The sequence below is a fragment of the Grammomys surdaster genome, unplaced genomic scaffold, assembly GCF_004785775.1.
Source record: "Grammomys surdaster isolate TR1022 unplaced genomic scaffold, NIH_TR_1.0 125984, whole genome shotgun sequence".
In the NCBI taxonomy this organism is placed as follows: domain Eukaryota; kingdom Metazoa; phylum Chordata; class Mammalia; order Rodentia; family Muridae; genus Grammomys; species Grammomys surdaster.
In genome coordinates this window covers 870,026-889,101 of record NW_021620800.1, presented here as the reverse complement: position 1 = coordinate 889,101, position 19,076 = coordinate 870,026, and the positions used below count along the sequence as shown (strand labels likewise).

Below are 19,076 nucleotides of genomic sequence, written 5' to 3'. Positions count from 1 at the left end.
CTTCTTCCTTTAAAAATTGTTTTTAACGGCTTCGAGAGTAATGAATCGTACGTGACTAAGAATAGACCCGGGGCACTGGCTGATGGGACCTCGGGAGGCACTCAGTGTAAGGAACCATCAATATTTTTTTTGAGCTGTCATAAATCCAGTTAGTGATTTTTGACCATTCAAAAAGGTATTTCTGACTGCTTGATCCACTTCTTAGTGAATTAGGGAATGACAGAAAAAACACAAAAGGAAATTTATCGATTTAGATTATAAGCAGCCCAGCTTCATGATTTCCGCTCTGTGCTGAAGGAATCAGGATGTGAGGTTTAGAAATGCTCCCTTGTGCCCACCGTTCCCTCCTTTCCTCTTTTCCTTCCTTCCACAGAAGAAGGAGGGGAAAATCTCAGAAATTCATTCAAGAATTATATGGTAAATACCATGCCGCTTGTGTCTCGTGGGATCCCTGGGCCAGGAGCTGCTCTCTGCAGATCAGACTCCACAGGGGAACAGGGATTTCATGATCACTCCCCCTCCCCATCCCAGTATCCATTTGGTCCAACTCAGGTTTAGGATTGTGCTTTGAAACATCTAGAATTGCCATGGGGTAACAGTATCAGGGTGCTGATTTACAAGATCGGAAAGGCATAAATTCAAGACACGTAGGATCACCACACTGCTGATCAGACACTTCACAATGCAGGCTTTTCATTGGGACGACAGACAGACAGATTATGCAGACAGACAGACAGACAGAGACAGAAGGCAACAACGGCAGAAGGCCAACATCACAGTAACTGCCATTGGATATATCACAGGTGAGTCACAAACATCCCGAAGCCATCTCCCTGACTTGGAGAGAGAACCCCTTGCTACACTATGTTAGTGTGGTGATTTTTAGTATCCTCTAGGTCAATGGAAAGAACTTAGGCAAGCAGATTTGGCTTGGCAAAGCAATGGGAGACTCTCTTTTAGGCATCGGTTTGTTTTGTTTTGTTTTGTTTTGTTTTGTTTTGTTTTGTATGAGATAAAATATTGGGAAGCTTGCAAGTCACCGTATCTGGTTTTGCTTTTTTAGGTGAACTTTCTTCCCCTCCTCAACTTATGGATGAAAAATAAGAGGGAAGTCCACACTTTGAGATACTGTCTCCTTCCCATGCCTTCTGTATGGGCATTACACAGAAAGTTGGACCCCAAAAGTACAGGTTTCAAAACGGAATGAAACTTGACTTTCGTGATTGTCTATACTGTATTTACAGCATTGGCTTTTGCTTTTTTTTTTCCTTTTTCTTTTTAAAGATTTTGTTTAAATTTTGTTAATGGGTATGTCAACCCCATTGTGTTGTCAGATTTTGTTTTTGTTTTTGTTTGTATGCACAATTTAGCAGTGATATTTTGGGGGAAATGAACTGAAGGAAGAGGATTCTAAAACTTACCACACAAGTCTGGCCTCTTGATACATCCAGAATTTGCTGTGCTGCTTGCAAGCCCGTTAAAGGCTGCTAAGCCATCGGCGCTGTAGGCCCTGAGGACCGACAGCATGCTCACAGGTTTCTCCAAGCCTGGGGGACCCCGCTCAGGCTTGGGCAGCCCCACCGAGGGGTCCTGGGCAGGAAGGAGGCCTGGGCTGTGCCACTGTTCCTCGGCTGCTTGGGCTAAAGGTGAGACCAGTCCCTGCATGGGCTGGGGGGCACCTGGGGGCAGCAGGCCATCACTGCCCTCATTGCCACCATCCTTGCTGAGAGCAGACAGTGGCTTGCTCATCATTTCTGGTTCGGTGTCGATCTCCTCGTCCTCATTGTTTTCTCCCTTGGAGGAGTCCATGTCCTCGGAGGAAGCAATATCAGAGAGGTCATCAGTAGTGTTTTTGTTTGTGGTTTCCGGGATCAGGATAGGGGCATCATCTTCCGGGTGGGTTTTCCCCTCGGGGTTCTTATTGAGGCAGGAGCCGGGGGCTCCTGAGCCAACCATAGTCGGGTAAACGCCAAACTGTTTGTAGAAGTCAGATGGAAAGGTACAAAAGGCAGGATCCATGTGGCTGGGCCACTGACCACTCTTTTGGTCCCCTAGAGTCTCTTTGGCCGGTCCTTGGGCCATCTTCTCTGGAGCAGAGTCGAGCACACCGACAGCACTAGGAAGGGCCATCTCTTTGTTTGATTGTAGGGAAGGCAGTACAGAGACCTTGCTGGCTTCCCGCCCCTGTTCTTTGCAGTTGACTGTCACCCCTGCGGGGTGATCTTTGCGCTTCGCTTTGCCTAGGTGGTTGGCCTGGAGGTGAAGGGCCATCAGCTCCATGGAAGAGGTGGTGAAAGCACAGAACAAGCAGCCGTGCCACGCAATGCTGTCTTGCACGGTCACAGAGGAGCCAGGGAGAGTGGTGGCGTCTGGCCGCACAGACAAGTCCAGTGGCTCATACTGAGACTTCTCAGACTTTCGCTGGGAAGACTTCACACTTGCTTTCTCCTCTCCACCCTCCCCAGTGTGGGCTTTCATGGGATGGGCATCAGATGGGACCTTGTCTTTCGTGTCCTTTTTCTTCAAAGAGCTGAGGACAAAGCTGTCCATGAATGCCTGCAGGGACCCTTGGAAATTCACACCATTGCTCACGATGTTTTGGTAAGCTCTCCCGATCTCTGAGAAGTGGGAGCTTTTGGAAGGAAGGTCGGAGCCTTTTAGGGCATCTGAAGACAGCTCTGAGGACATGCCGGTGGCCTGCCCTGAGTGATCTCCAGAGGAGAGCATGCCCGATGTCCACTGCTGAGAGGCAGGACCACCTCGGAAGTCGATTCCGGGGAGACCTTTAAAGGCTCCTCGCAGGATGTCTGGCCTGATGAACATAGGCGCTTTGCTGGAGGTCTCATCCTTGTGCTCCTGGTTCGAGGGCTGTCCTGACAGGGGCCCGGCTCCATTCTGCCGCTCCCGATGGTGTCTCTCCAGGTGATACTTCAGGGATGCTGACTGGGTGCCGGCATAGTCACAGTGGGGACACTTATAGGGCTTCTCACCTGCAAGATATCGATGGAAGAGAAAAACAAGTGTTTATCACATTTTTGGAGTGCAGAACAAGGGTAGAAGGATCAACATTTGTTCTTTGAAACAAAGCAGCCCAAACTAATAATTAGCCAGAGAACGACTGTTTTTTAATAGAAGAATAATTTGTGCTCTTAAGCTTTTTTAATGATTTTGTACCATTGGGGACTATTGAGGGATGACACACTATCTACACACAATTAGCTATCTTTTTCTTTATCTAACATGTGAGAACGGCTGTAGATTTAAAGGCTATGATTATGAAAATTAAGCATAATAATTTCGACCACAGTGATCATTAAAAGTAGAAGTTTAAAGAGACCGGAGTACGTAACAAATGAGTGGCTGCGAGTATTTTGTGTATACAAGAGCTCTAGAATTTGTTTAAATTATACACATGGAAACCATTTTTAAACCTAAAAATTCTATGGCACTGTTACGCAAGACTGGAATGAATGATTTAAGCCTTGCTCCACAGTAAATCATGGATATAATTAGCAAATGGCATTCCGCACAAGCAATTCATCATTATTTGGAGGGCACCATTCCAGACGGGCTCTGATATCTGCAGACCTACTGCATTGTCTCTAAATAAAGAACTATAAATACCGATTCTATAAAATATTAATATCATTACAGTGCGCTCGGATGGCGGGATGTAAAGACATATTGTTAAGATGAAAAGCAGCCGATAAAACTTAAGAGAAAAAAAGGAGTAATAAAAAGACAGAGTATATTTAGTTTCTGGATTCGAAATTAACATTATCTGCTGGTCTTTGTCGAGCCTAAAATTTGCACTAATGGTGGTCCTGATGCTGAGGTGGTGTGCTGTGTAATTTACCTGTAATGGGTGATTTCTGGAGTACAAAAATAGCTTTAAAGTGTGTTTTGGAACATATAAGATTATTTTCATGAATTAAATATTTATCTGAATCCAACACTCAACTTCTATTGTTCTTTGTGTGATGGAGAGAGAGTCCCTTAACAGACAACTTACATGGAGGGTGGAGGAGGACGTAAACAGATGTGGATTTAAACACATTCCAAGGATTTGCCAGCAATCCTGGGTCTGCTCTAGACTTTGGACCCAGAAGTCTCTGGGGAACAGAGAGGCTGTAGTAATAGCTTTAAACTTCAGTTCTCTATAAAAAAATCTACAATGATTTCTCCTAGGAAGCTTACCCCCCAACACAAGCACTCACGCACGCACGCACGCACGCACACACACACACCTATCCTGATCACCTTGTCCTGTTTTTTATTGTCAAACATCTAGAAAGCCAGACAAAGCACTGGTGGGTGGATGCTCTGAAGGCATTTCACTGCATCTAGTCGTGGGAATATTGTGTGTCAAGCCCCCATCCTCAAAGCAGAGGTGTGTTTGGGGGCTTCTTTAGAACAGAAATACAAACAGCCCAGGTGCTGAATCAGGGATACCATCCTGCATCTGTGGGCTCTGTGCTCAACCTAAGGGACACTCCACCTGCCATATTCAGATGAGGGTACCAAGAGCTCTTAAAGCATGCCCACAATTGGCTAAGGCCTCCTTGGGTCCTTCTGTGCTCTTTGGGTCTATTTTTTTCACAGTTGCCATGGCTACATCAAAACTATAAGTATGGGGCTGGAGAGATGTCTTAGCAGTTAAAGAATACTGGTTGTTCTCCCAGGGGATCTAGGTTAGGTTCCCAGCATCCACATGGTGACTTGTTGTGATCACAACTCCTGTTAGGATGCCCTCTTCTGGCTTCTGTGGACACTGCATGCACATGGTGCACAGATATACATACAGACAAGCACACTCATATATGTAAGATAAAAATAAATAAATCTTTTAAAATCTGTAGACATAAAGAGACAGACTTTACGAAGACCATTTCTTGACTTTGAGATTCAGGTACCCCTGAGACACTGCTGCATGGCCAGGGAAGCACTGGAAATATAAAGTGCAATTAGTCAGCTGATGTCAGCTTCCATTCGCCTGGAAGCCTAGCAGCTAGGTGTAGTAAGAGGCTAGCCATAGGACATATATCTGGAGCACCAGACTAGAAACCCAGGGTCCTGATTGACAGGTCAGTGCAGACAGGGTAAGAGAGTTCAGAATGTGAACAGCCGCAGAAGGGAGACCAGCAGGTACCTGAGAGGATCAAGCTGCTGTTCATAAGAGGACCTGGAAGTGATTGAGTGCCTTTGATGAAGGGTCTATAGAAACAACATGAGCTTTTGTTACCAGATGGCAGGAGAAGGCAGCTTTGACTCAGGCCTGAGATGGGCAAGGCAGGACCACAGGGACATACAGGGATTTGTGTTTTATTCTTCCCAGGGCTACATGTTTGAACTGCACACTGGAGTGTTGGTTCTCGGTCCAGGCTGTGCAAGGCAAACAGCAAGGAGTCAGTATAGGCGACAGTTCTGGATCCCCAGGTCTGGGATGGGGTCCAGGAGTTTGGATTTCTTCAAAGTGTTGCTAGCATGTAATTTTTATATGCATACTCACCGTAATGATTCCTCTTTGCAAAAACCAACATGGGAGGCCTTAACGGGTGCTCTATCTCCCCAAATTCTGAATTAAGAGGCCTAAAAGTACCATCAGGACTCTCAATCCTTCCAAACTCCTCAGGTGTTTCTCCGCATTGCCTGCACGGGGACCATGCTAGTTTCCCTGAGCAACACCTCCAGAGTGAGAGCAGTGACATAGCTTGCCCTGAAGGCAAACTAAACACTCTGTGCTTCTCTGTGCTCCACTGGACATGGGATCCTGTCTTGGGACATTTGCTGCCTCGGCCTGTGAGATTTGAGAGATGTTAGAGGCCCCTGCAGCTTCATCTTCATTCTCAACTGACACTAGGCCTCCAGAAGGGGCCAGAGACGTGTGTGTATATGTACACACATGTACAGAAATGTGCATATTTGGACATCTACACTTAACGAATGTATGAATGAGCACTCCTTTCCTCTGAGCACTCAGGCTGGCCCTGGGTGAAGACCAGAGGTAAAGAGGTAAAGAACAGACCCTTCCCATTGCTCTCAGGAAAGACATCACACATGCATAGTCTCACACACAGCCAAGACAGCATCTCTAAACTTCAGAAGGTCCCTTGGCTTGCTCTGGTCCCAGCACAGAAACCAGATTGGTCTACTTAAATGATAGAGTCTCATTGGACCTATGACTAAAGAGCTTCCTCTTGGATTTTCCTTTCCATTCCTTTTCTATTAGATTTGCTTTTATTATCGTAAGTATGTGTGCACACGCACAGGACCCTAGGAGGCCTGAGGTCAGAGGCCTAGAATCCCCTGAAAATCAAATTACAGGCAGTTGTGAGCTGTCATGTGGGTGCTAGGAATCGAACTCGGCTCCTCTGAAAGAGCAGCAAGCTCTCTTATACCATGTGGCCATCTCTCTAGCCCCTTCCTCTGGGTTTTTCAAGCTCTGTTTTGGCTGCAAAGGTTGAGGAAGCCCTCCACCCACCTTTACCCTCCTATGGTGCTGTCTCTTCCCACTCTGACAGCTATATAACCTGACTGGGTCCTAAAGGGCCTTTGTTTGGGTGGGCACTTCTTGCCTCCCTACCAAGTAAGTACTTCAGACTGAAGATGAGATAAATCAAAAAAAAAAAAAGCCTCTTGATTTAAGTGTTTTCATAGTTTCTAAGTGGTTTGAAAACCCTGATCCCCAGTCCTCTGATGTGCTGATTTTTTTTTCCACTTCCTGGGCTTCTACCGAGGGGCAGACCTAAGAGCTGGCTATGCCCTGTCACGGGCTGGGCCTGAGAACCTTGGGTTATCTGTCCCACCGGGAGCATCCCAGCTGTTACCACACATTTGCTCTCCCAAAGGATGCATTCGGACGTGCTCAGGAGGCAAACTTTGCACAACATTGGCCTGGATGAAGTCGGGTAAGAAATGGCAAAGAAGATCATCGTATCAGCAGGTTTAGCAATTTGGAGGGGTGGTAAAGGTCCCTCCTCTGTTTGGCCAGCAAACAAATGCTGAGTCCACCTGTATCGAACAAATGGCTTCATGGTCAAAGCCACCATGTCTGGACACATTCTTCCAGCCTGGCTCCCTGGGCTAACTGTGACAAGCTCCAAACTGCAGACATGGCCAGAATTCTGCACTAAGCCAGGCTGTAGGCTTGCCTAGTTTCCTCCTAACTTAGATTTGATTCTGTTGGAGACTTGGAAAACCATCCCCTGTGCAGCTGGGTGGTGCAGGTAACCTCAGACCTTGTCAGGAGCTCTGTCTAGTTGAATGATTGTCCACTTAAGCCACAAAATGAGTCTAACTCTCCTCAGGGAATCCCTCAGACTGCCCCAGGCTTTGCTGGGGGTTGAGTCCTCCAGTTATCTTCATGATGTGTGGGATTCTTGGTCCTCGTATCTGTTTGTTGTAAGCCTCCTGAGCAGATCAAAGGGGCACAGGAAGCAGTGGCGAGGGGGAGGAAGGCTTCTCGTGAGGACCAGCGTCCAGTCAACTTTAAGTCTCTCTGTTTTTCTAAGAAAATGCGCCTATCCAGATGCTCACATAGCTACCTTCATTGATACACTACCATCTCATATTAGAACTCTGGACACTCAGAGGGCCATGCTACCCTAGCTGGGAGAATGGGTCTAGAACAGGAAGCTGATTCAAAACTTGTGCCTTAATACAAAGATGTCCGAGATCAGGCTGTCCACCGCAGGGGTGGTGAAGGTAAGAGCATTAATGGCCCTCTTGCAACATCTTTAAAGAAATTCAATGTAGGCCCATACAATGTATTTTTAGAAAAGAGTTTGGCTAGATAAGACATAAATTTTTTTAAAAAAATGCAGTGCATCATTTTGGTGAATTAATAAACATATAGGAAACATCTTAAAATTAAGCCAGCTTTTCACCACTGTGTAGCATGAAGTATATACTCAGTTTGGGAGTCTCATTGATAACCTCCTCCTTAATCACTAGACTGGGACCAGGTAGTTCAATCACTTCTTCACACTCATTGCTTCATGGTCATATTTAACATTTTTAATACAAGGTCTCTCTGTGTGATTCATACTGGCCTTGAACTCATGGCACCCCTCAGCCTCTGAGTGTTAGCCTGACAGGTGTGCACAATGATACCCAGAATAATGGTAGCTTTTATAAGTGATTTTCTTTCTATCTTTCTTTCTGTCTTTCTTTTCCTTCCTTCCTTCCTTCCTTCCTTCCTTCCTTCCTTCCTTCTTCCTTCCTTCCTTCCTTCCTTCCTCCTTTCTTTCTTTCTTTCTTTCTTTCTTTATTTATTTATTTATTTATTTTTCTTCTTTCTTCTTCATTTGTCTTTTTTGCTAAATTTCTAAAAGTGTTTCCACTTTTAAATTGAGTAACTGACTATTCTCTGGTACTGCAACCTCTTTCAGATATTTATTTAGTCTTCTTACGTGTCTTTACTTAGTTAATACCAGGAGAGATAAATACGGTGGTGCCTTTGCAGGGAAGCTTCAGTACATTAATATAAATTGTACACTAATTCCCCCAAAGCATATATACGTTGTAAACCTGAAGACTTTTCACACAGCTGCTTATTGCTAAACACTGCCTTGTCCAGAAGGGGACAATCTGTGTCTCTAATTGCTGTCACTGAAGCCGAGATTCATTATGTGACTTTCCCATTAAAATGTGAGCATTAATTTGTATAATGAAATATCACCCACTGCAGTGTTCATTAGCCATGCCCTACTGTATACGCCACATTGTTAGCTACCTAGAAACTGTAGTTAATTTCACTAATGGATATTTCCCTACTTAGTGTTTGCTAGAAAATTTATACTGTAACATTACCTCTTAAACTTTTAAGGAAATTTAAATTCAATCAATTATTTTCCACAAAAGTTTGGGTTGTCATTAAAGGCAGGGAAAGCAGGCGTGAGGGACGTCAGGGGAACACAATGGGCTTTTAGTTTGTCTTAGAGGTAGAAAAACGGCATTTTAGCTCCAAACAAAAAGAAAAAAAAAGGGAGATGTCTCCTTTTGGAGATACTGTTTCCCTTTCTGATCATGGCTCAGATGGCCGTTGTAGGATGAAGGATGACTGTAGACACTCCCCTGTTGGGGGAGGAGATTGAAAGGGCACACCCATCTAATCCAGCCTGCTCTGGGCCAGGTGTTCATGGGATTTCATATGTATGTGGGGTGTGTTACATCAGCTGGCTAGCTCGTGAAGCCAAAGGAAAATGAAAACCGCTGGCCTCCATAGCAGGCAGGACTCAGGATGCCGCTGGGAGGGTAGAGAGGCTTTCGTCATGGTGTCCTGAGAAAAGGTCATCACATCCACCAGCAGTTATCCTGCTCTACAACTTTTTGCGGAGATGTGAGCCTCCGGAGAGCCTACTGTGGCCATTTCCCTGCCTCGCACTTCGCTATGAACTGATGGAGAAACTGAAGCACGAGGGCCTGGCCTGGCTTCAGTCTGAGTTAGGAGTAAAGGAGGGGCTTCACTTAAAGTACATTTATTGTACTTCCCAGTTGGGTTACTTGGAGGTAGCATCTGCACCGCTGGTGAGCACAAGCTTACTTCCTGCTGCCCTGCAGGCCATGGTATAGACACACAATCAAAGAAATGCCACAGTGATTCACTAAAGGGAGCGTGAAATTCAAGCAGTGAACAATATTAATACTGATCCGTGAGCAAAGAGAAAACTTTAGAACGTGGTAGTTCAAGAAAATAGCCTAGGTTAGCCTGGCAGCTACAGGTTGAAAACATTGAGCCTTGGTTTCCTTTCCTGCAGTAGGGTAGCGGGATGAAACCTGGTCACCAACATGCTGGGAGATTCAGCAGCAAAGCAGTATGCAGAGCTTGACCTTACATGGGAAGCTCAGAGACTGTACCAGCTACTGGCTGTCCTGCTGTATGGACATCCCAGTTACCCAGCAAGGTGACTCCCAGATGGCTTTCCTATCCCTATGTACCTAACACCCTCTGAGGGTCCCAAGGGAGAGATCTCCCACTATTCTCTGAGGTTCTGTGTGAAAGGGAAATCTCATGCCACATGACAAATGATGTGGTCGAGGACAAGGGTGAGACCTCCCTGTACCCCACCAAGCCAGTCTCAGTCGCCATGTCACAGAAGCATCTCTGGGGGTGGGGGGTGCAGCAGTGCCAGCAGGTGTGGCCCAGACACTGAGGCCTAAGCCACCTGACTACATCCAAGGGCCCTGCATAGCCACCCTGGGCTCTCTCATGCCAGTGTACTCCTGAGAAGAGGTCCCTACTCACTCGGGGATGAGAACCAGTGTGCACAGCATATCATCACCAGACTAATAAAACACCCACATAATTTGAGAGGGGGAAAGGAACTAACGAGTTCTATTTTTAATTAGTTGCTGAACTTTAGGGCCTCCAAGTCTTCACAAGTGAGGTTGCTGATTACATGTCTCTGTAATGGCCGTTGCTGCGGCCACAGCTCTTTGGTCCTGATCTGCATGCAGATGCGTCATGAGAGTGAATTGTACTTGTTGGTCTGGGGTCCCTCAGAGCATGGGATGATGCACCCATCACCCACTGGGGTGGGGGGAGCTTTAGTGGCAAACTCACACCTCAGCCTCTCCAGGACCCATCAGCTCCTGCCTTCCTCCGGCACATGAAATGGGTATGTGTGACCCTTCTAATACCCACCTGACACTCACCTTCCCAAGGTGGTGTTCGGGAAGGAGGCATAGAAGAGAAGGAGTAGAGTTTGCATGTACATGGCCAACAGTAAGATGACTAGCGAGCCTCAGGGCCATCCATGTCTCCTGCTGCATGTTAGAATTCAGCGACAGCAGATGCATCTGCAACCACTAATGGCAAGTGTTCTCTTGACCAGGGGCTGGAATACCCACATATTTGGTTATTCTGGGTGTGTCTGTGACCATTTCTGGCTATTTAACCCGGACTCTGTAGACTTGGGAGACTGCTCTCCCCAGTGTGTGTGGGCCTCTTCCAATCTAGTAGAAAAGGTTGGAAATTTTTCTCTCTGTTGGCTGTCTCTGAACTGGGGTATCTGTTTGTCTCAGGCATCTAGGTCAGACTCAGATGCAAGTGTACAGAGTTAGCTCTCCTGGGTCTCTGAATTGTCAACTGCAGATCTTGGGACATGCCAGATTCTTTAATGACATGAGCTACTCTTCTATTGACCCCCCCCCCCTCTCTCTCTCTCTCTCACACACACACACACACACACACACACAGAAATGGAAATGCTGCCTGTAATAGCTGTGCCTCAGTGGTAAGCACTTGCCTAGTATGCATGAGGCCCCAAGTTTAATCCCCACTACTGAGGGAAAAGAAAGGCAAAGAACAGTCCTTTACAGTCTGAGGATGACTTCTGTAACTGGTGAAGAACAGTGTGGTGGGTCTGTTTACACTTCTGGTGCCGTAGAAATAAAATATGTGCGTGGTGTTGCAATGCCACTAGGTGACAGAAATCTTTACTTTCCTCAGACACCACTGTATAAGCCAGGCTGGCCTTGAAGCTGGCTCACCTCAAACTCATGACACTGCCTCAGCCTCTCCACTAAAATCTGCTGTCACCATCTAGTTTGCCTCTGACAGAAGGCCAGTGTGCAATGCACGGCTGTACACATTGGTTCTGTTTCTCTCGAGAATGCTGACTGATTCACTCTCCCTACAGCCTGTGCACTCTGGCTCCGAATTCAAGTCAGAGCCCTTGGGCAACAGAAAGGAAATTGTCCATGTATGGGTGACCAGGCCATTAAGTCTTAACCAGCCCAGGGTAGTATACCCCAGAGCAGAACAACCCTGATTTCTTCCTCCCCCATTTTGAGTGGCAAGGATGCTTGCCTTACCAGGAAGAAGCCAGACTGGGGGGGTGGAGGAGAATCTCCGGGAGCTGAGTGATGCTAGGGACTCCAAAGGTCTTGAAGGTACCCCCCAGTCACCCCCAGCCCCCACCAATCTGTCTGAAGCGGGGTGGGGGTGGGCTCCAGAAATGTCCTAGCTACCTGCAGGCTCTCCTCGGCACCCAGATGTTCAGAGCCGTCTGAATGCTGCTTCTACTCAGCGCCTCTCTAATAAACAGGTGTTGGGAGAAGAAGAGCAGTAATTAAGTTAATGCAGTGGAGAAAAGAAAGGAAAATGGTTTTTATCAGTCGATGTCACACGATCAAGACTTCTAATAAAGATGGAGTGGGATAGAAAAATACGGAGAATGGTCCCTCGTAGAGCTGAACCAATTAATCAGTATTCATTACACACTGGATTTTTAAAAATGCCCTCATATGTGTCCCTTACCGGAGGGCTTTAGGAAGGACTTGGCAGTGCACGCTCTTCTTTCATGGCCTGCTGTCCTTTGGTCATACCGTTTAGAAGCATGGACTCCCAAGGGCAAGGTGGGAGATAATTCGCCCCAGCTTAACTGCATGAGCCCCACATGAAATCCTGTATTAACAAATAACTTGTTTTTTTTTTTTTAAATTATGTGTGTCATCTATGCTTTCACATTGCAGTGATGGGTGTTTACCTCGGTGGTTTCTAACATGTAACACTTTCTGTTCTATTCAGAAACACAAGTATAACCACTTTTCAAATTCTTTGTTCTTAGATAAAAAGGAAATTGATCTTTATCTGGTTTCCATTCTGCTTTTTTTAAACCCAGCAAATGCTGCTTCCGGGAGTGGGTGGTAGAGATGTGATGTTTCCATGGCTTCTTTCATTTTCTCCCATGGAGGAAGTTTCTGGAATGCTGCTGCTGCTGTTGCTGTTGCTGCTGCTGTTGCTGCTGCTGCTGTTGCTGCTGCTGCTGCTGCTGCTGCTGCTGCTGCTGCTGGCCCTGTCTTACCTCTACCTGAATCATAAACTTTAGAAGTCTATGATACAAAAACCAGGGAAAAGAAATAAACGTGCCTCAAGATTTAAAGCCAGAAGCATCCACTCGCTTCCGTGCAGGTCCCCAGACTTGCAGAGGTCCGAGTCCACATCTCTTCACATGGCAATAGGGTGGGAGTGGACCCTGGAGGCCACGCTCATCTCCATGTTCACAGGCACCAGGAGCCCTTGCTTTCTGACCCTCGAAGCAAGTTGCATCCTTCGTCCACAGGGAGCCACCTCTCCCCAACAACCCAGCCCAGGGCTGTATGTTTGAGTCAACTAAAATCAGTCACAAGATACCTTGATCTGGTGTCCACATCACAATATACACAGCCCTGCGGTGGTGCCCACAGAGAGCTCATGTCCTGGAAACCCCAACGTCCTATAACTACTACCACAAGTTAAGAGGTATCCTCCAACCTGGGGAGGACGGACATGTTGCTATAACCCGAAGAAGCAAGATGTCAGAGATGACTCCCCAGGGGTAGCCTGGCTATTTTCCCTAATGAATTACTTCAAGCAGTCCATAACTGTTTTGCCTGAGAGCTAGGCTCTGTTGCCCTCCTTGGGACACTGCTGGACAGACAGACAGATGTTTCTGTTCTCATGGAACTCGTACTATAGTCAAGGAGAGAGACGATTATAAAGTGCAGATGTGTGAGGAAGCCAGATGAGCTTCGAGCTGCAGGGAGGAGTGAACCATGGAAAGGAAGGGAAGCTGGGAAAGGAGCAAGGGATGCTGAGGTCGGAGGTCAGAGCCCCTCTTAGGGATGGCTGGTCCCAGGAATGCAGTTCTGGCAGCCATGCTGTGATGTCTAATAGATTCTCATGTCTCCTAGACAAGGGATGGTATTCCCTACTAACTTGACCATGCCAGGCCACCTTACTCAGAGCAGGGATGACAAGAGAAGGGTCGCTTCCCCACTCAGGCGTGCGCTCTGTCTCTCAGCCTCACAGGTAACCTCAGGGTGCCCCTATAGCTGAGGAGATGGCTGAGCCAGGAAAGGCACTTGATGCCGAGTGTGAGGACCCAAGTTCAATCCCTGGGAACCACATGGCAGGAGAGAGCCAACTCCAGGAAGTTGTCCCCTGACTTCCTAGCACATGCATTCTGTGGTGTGCACATTGAACACACATACACACACACACACACACACACACACAGAGAGAGAGAGAGAGAGAGAGAGAGAGAGAGAGAGAGAGAGAGAGAGAGAGAGATCCTCCCCATGTGTACTCCCCCAGTTGCAGGAACTGGGCTACAGAACTAATACGAATGATAAGGATGAAGCAAATGGCAAATGGCCACCCCCCGCCCCAAGTCTGAGGTTCTCCTTGGTGGGGAACGAACGGTACCAGCTGTAAGCAGCAAGGCTCTTTCACAACATGTTACGTTCATGACCAAAGTTGAGCAGGGTGGGGAGTGTCTTAGACAGGTAAAGTGAGAGGTATTCTCATGTTTGAGCTATGCCCTGGGACGGCTGGGAAGGAGATGGTCTGAGGTAGAGGTGGTGGCTGTGTGAAGGTCCTACAGCAGGGGCAGGCGTGCTGCACTGCAGGGATGGGGTAAAGAAGGCAAAGGGCACACGGTGCTGAGGATGAGGATGGGGGTCAGGGGTGAAGCAGGTCAGACTGCAGCAAGGGCCTTTTGGAAGAGCAGTGGGTCTCACAGCAGCACACTCTTAAAACGTCCCTCTGTTATGTTTGGATGTGGACATACCCTACAGTCTTGGGTGTTTTGAACACTTGGTCCCCATAGGGAACCCTGTGGTAATGTTCTGGAAGGCTGCAGAACCTTTGGGACATAGGGCTCAGCTGGCTGACGTGAGAGTGAACCTGCTTCCGGCTGGAGCTCTCTGCTTCCTGCCTGCTTGGGGCGGGGGGAGGGGGAGGACAAGCTCTCCCTGCCATCAGAGATAGGGCTGTCTGCTATGGCGACATCCCTTCCAAGAGGGGCTGTATCCTTTGAACCAGGAGCCAGATCAGGCTTCTCCTTTATATTTAATCTGTCTTGGCACTGGAGAAAGCGACTAGCACGTGACCTTCGGTGACTCCCGAGAAACGTGTTCCAAGTCTGGTGGGGCTGCGGCTATGCTCACTGCACCTTGGCTACTCCTGATGAAGTGGACGCATGTTGCTAGGGCTCCCTGGTGGTGTCAGATTTGGGGCACCAGGTAAGAAACCGGTTGGGGGAGGGTGGCGAGCTCCTCATTCTTTAGATACATACAAGACTAGTATACAGTAGCTGTTTCTGCCCATCCAGGAGCAGAGTTATTGATTCCGAGGGAAATAGAACACAATTATTTTTGAAAATAGATGGCATATTTGTCTATCTTCTGCAGCAGCTCATACTCCAATAGATAAAGTGTCAGGAGAAAAATCAAAGAAAATGGAGGTGTCTATGACTCAGATAGATTTTTTTTTTTAATATTGGCAATACACAAACAACTAGCAGCAAGGCTAAAATGAACAGTTTTTTTAAAAAAATGAAAAGCTGAGGAACAAGGTAGGGTTCTACAAGGATGTCCTCACTGCAAGGAATGAGTGAGCTAAGGCAAGAGAGATGGCCAGGGTGGCCCAGAGGCCATTTCTCTGTTTGTCTGAGCACAAACTTCTCTAGGTTTCTCTTGAGGCAATGCCATGGTGGACTACCTAACCTCCAAGCAATGGAGGAGGACGACTCTACCTGTCCAGCCCCAAGAATGGGCCTGGAATCCATGCTGGGCCAGAGGCCAGTCTGCCTGATCACTTGGGGGAATCTTCTTATAATGGCTGGTTTGTTTATATTTTGCCACTGACATAAAAGCAATGGAGCCATCTGACCATGAACTAAATGCACAAGCCAGAGCAAACCTCTCTCTCTTTAAACTGCTGTGTTCTTGTTATTTGTCACAGCAATGAAACACCCGTGTGACACAGTGTTAGGGACTCACACAGCTGTGGACTTGGGCCAGAGATACAGCTGGACTCTGGGACTTCTTCAGCTCTCAGTGGTACCCTCTAGACACCTGGACACACCTCGATCTCTCTCACCTGTGTGTATCCTCAGGTGGACCTTGAGGTGATGGGAAGTCCGGAAAGTCTTCCCACAGTACGGGCAGTCCTTCATGGCCGAGCCCAGGTTCCTGTCCCGAAGCAGCGCCTGCTGCTGGACGCCGCCGGCTCTCCCGGCCTCCTCGCCGATGTCTGCAGTGGATGAGAAGCGTTCTCACATCACTTCAGCACATGTCAGAAGTTGTTCACACCAAAACTGCTAACACCACACAAAGTTAAACATGTCAATACTACACCTGTCTATTTCATTCTTTGAATCTGACAGAATGCTGACAATTCATGTATTTTCTTGTTATTCTCTTAAATTATTTCATCTTTCCTATCATCATTTTAAGCAGCATATGGTACCTTTATATTGAACTGAATTAAACAAGAGAAGAAACAGCTGTGTCAGCAGCTGGTTTGATTTCTTCTTTTTGCTTAGTTCCTATTAAATATTTTTTTTTCTAAAAGTTTAAAAATGTGGGCACTGGTGGAATTCGATTAATTTGTAATATAGGCTGACTGGAAAGTTCACTCTAGGATCAAAATCACATTTGCAGCTTAGCCAGTAACAAGGGGTGGGAGAAGTGTCTCGGCTGACTCCCCGAGACAAGCAGACACGCAGCTATTTCAGGACAGGAAAGAAAATTATCCCAAAGCGATCGCTGCTTCCTTGTAGAGTTGTATCCATCCCTGACTGGAGGAACAGCATGAAAGGGAGAAGAAAAAGGATGGAAATGCGGTTCCACAATTAGCCCATGATAAACACACAGTGACACATTCAAAGTCATGTGCAGAAGCTCAGCTTCCAAACTCCCATAAACTCAGAACACTGCATTTAAATCTCCGTGCCGTGACTTGAGAAGTCCCTCTGTAAAGTATCAATACAAATTTCCCAGCCTGCTGTTATTTGTTATGTAGCCCAAACCATTAGAAAGTGGAATAAAATTTACATACGGCTGCCTTTTGCACATAATGGTAGGACATTATAGTAAATAAAACTGAAAATATCTAGTGTTTGGGGTGTGCTATTGGAATACCCAGGGCCTGACATCATGGTACCATACAGGTGACATCTACAGAGTAGAGCAGACCTTGAGCATCTGTGCCTTTGAGGAGAGGAGGCAAGAGAATCATTTCTGAACTCACTTCTCAAGTCTCTGGCCTCCCCTCGGGCCTCCCCACAGAGCAGAGGCTGAAGCCGAACCCAGCTCCCCCACCGCCCCCAAGCCCAAGCTCCTGAGGCTGGAAGGGTCCCTGCCATAGCCTACCCTCTAGGCCTTGTGGTAAATCCCACTATGAGAACAAGGGAACCTTCTGAGATAATGAGCAGAGCTGTGAGTTCTGCTGAGCTGAGAATAAATAAGATTTGTACCTTCCAAGCAATGGAAAATGCAAATTGCTTTTATTCTGCGACATCCGTTGCTGGTGCTCTCTGCTAACGGCCGAAAGGGACAGACTTATAGACCATGAACGAGATGAAGGCAAACACACTTAATTCTTATTTGGATGTTGGCTCCCGGCGACTGTGAAAGCGCCCTGGCTTGGAACATCCTCTCTGCATTTGGACCATATGTGAGCAGATCACCACCCCAGAAAAGTACATTGAAGGCCTCCTTCTAATCCCATTCTCCTCAACTCCCCCTGTCACTGTTGGAAGATCCATTTGGAGTGTACAATTACTCAGAGGGTATTTTTTTTTCCTCATAATTTTTACAAACAGGAGGAGTAGGTTTACCCATATCCAGAACTCTTACCCAAAGCCTGTCAGCTCACTGAGCTCCAGATTTATAGGCATTCCAACAAACATAAGAAGCACCCAAAGATGACTTATGGGTAAGGATGGAAAGCTCAGATAGTGTGGCAAAGCTGGGTCACACAGGCCTCGCATGATGTCTCCCTGGTCAGTCATGAACTGTGAGTTGAGTCTACCCTGAGTTTTCCTTTTGCTATGGTGGAGGAAGAGCCTGGGGCCTTGTGTATGCTAGGCAGCCATGCCCCAGGTTCCTGCTTCCTTTTTTGTTTTGTTTAAGATTTATTTCTATCTTTTAATTGTACGTATTGTGTGCCTATACGGGGGGCCTCTGAATGTGTGAGTGAAGGTGCCTGTGAAGATCAGAAGAGAGCGAGGGAGACCCTGGGCCTAGAGGTGCAGGCGGCTGTGGGCTGCCTGACATGGGTACTGGGGATCAAGCTCAGGTCCTCTGCAAGAGCAGTATGTGCTTTAACTGATGAGCCATGTCTCCAAGCCTGTTTTATTTTTGCTGCTGTTTCTCTGCTTCTTTGTCTGTCTGTCTCTGTCTGTCTCTGTCTCTCTGTCTCGCTCTCTGGCTTTGAACTCACAATCTCCTGCCTCAGCCTTCTGAGTATTGGGGTGACAGGCCTGAACCACTGCTTGCAGTCCAGCTGAATTTGAACAGCACAAATATCCTCTCCTTCTCCTCATCCCTGTACCCTTCTCCCCCTTCCATAATATTTGCCCACTTTAATCACACAGACTTCCTTTTCCTGGGAAGTTTAAGTTTAAGAAATGATGATGAGCAGGATTGAAACTTTGCCAAGTACCACCTGGAGACAAACCAAGACACTGGACTCAAGTCTGGAGGCTAACGGCTGCCTTTTAAAAGCAGGACATGAGTGTCAGGCGGGAGTCTGGGAGGTGTAGACTTCTAAAGGCCTCTTGTCCCATGATCCACCCCATCAGCCTTTCCCAGCAAAGTCCAAGTGTGAAGGACATGGCAGTCATGGAATAAAAGCTTTGCACATAGTGAGGAAGGGCCTATTTCTACTGGAGCCTTTGGTGAGGACTTACTCTGAATATTCTAGATAAATATGGAAAGAGACAACACGCCACCCTGGAAGGCTTTACAGAAATTTCGATGACCTGTGCCTCACTATATGTCACTCTAAGTGATGGCCCGTATCTGTTTCTCTTTTATCTTTCTATCGTGGATATGTGTGGTCCAATAAAAGGAATAAATTTGTAAGATAAACAGCTTTCTTTGCAGATTTAAGAGTTTAATTTTCACTTTACAAAGAAACAGTTTTCTCTGGGAGGGCCAGCAGGCCTATGGCGTTTACTCTTAGACTAATCCTTCTAGAAAAACAAACTCTGAGCCACAATGAAGAGGAATGGTGGGTGGTCCCAGGAAGTGTCCAAAGAGTCGGGAAGCCAAGTGCAAGGAAGTCTGGGAAAACTCTGTAG

At 46.9% G+C, this 19,076-nt stretch overlaps 1 protein-coding gene across 1 annotated transcript in view; it reads right to left on the bottom strand.

Annotated features, from left to right (window-relative positions):
- Positions 1 to 1,271: 1,271 nt before the first annotated feature.
- The window catches only part of Znf536 (zinc finger protein 536), a 291,973-nt gene continuing 274,168 nt past the window's right edge, over positions 1,272 to 19,076 (bottom strand). The window contains exons 5-6 of the mRNA XM_028754150.1: positions 15,869 to 16,021; positions 1,272 to 2,990 (exon numbers count right to left, since the gene is read on the bottom strand). Coding sequence (XP_028609983.1) covers positions 1,411 to 2,990; positions 15,869 to 16,021 — 1,733 coding nt within the window. The 3' untranslated portion in view covers positions 1,272 to 1,410. The remainder of the gene's footprint in view (positions 2,991 to 15,868; positions 16,022 to 19,076) is intronic.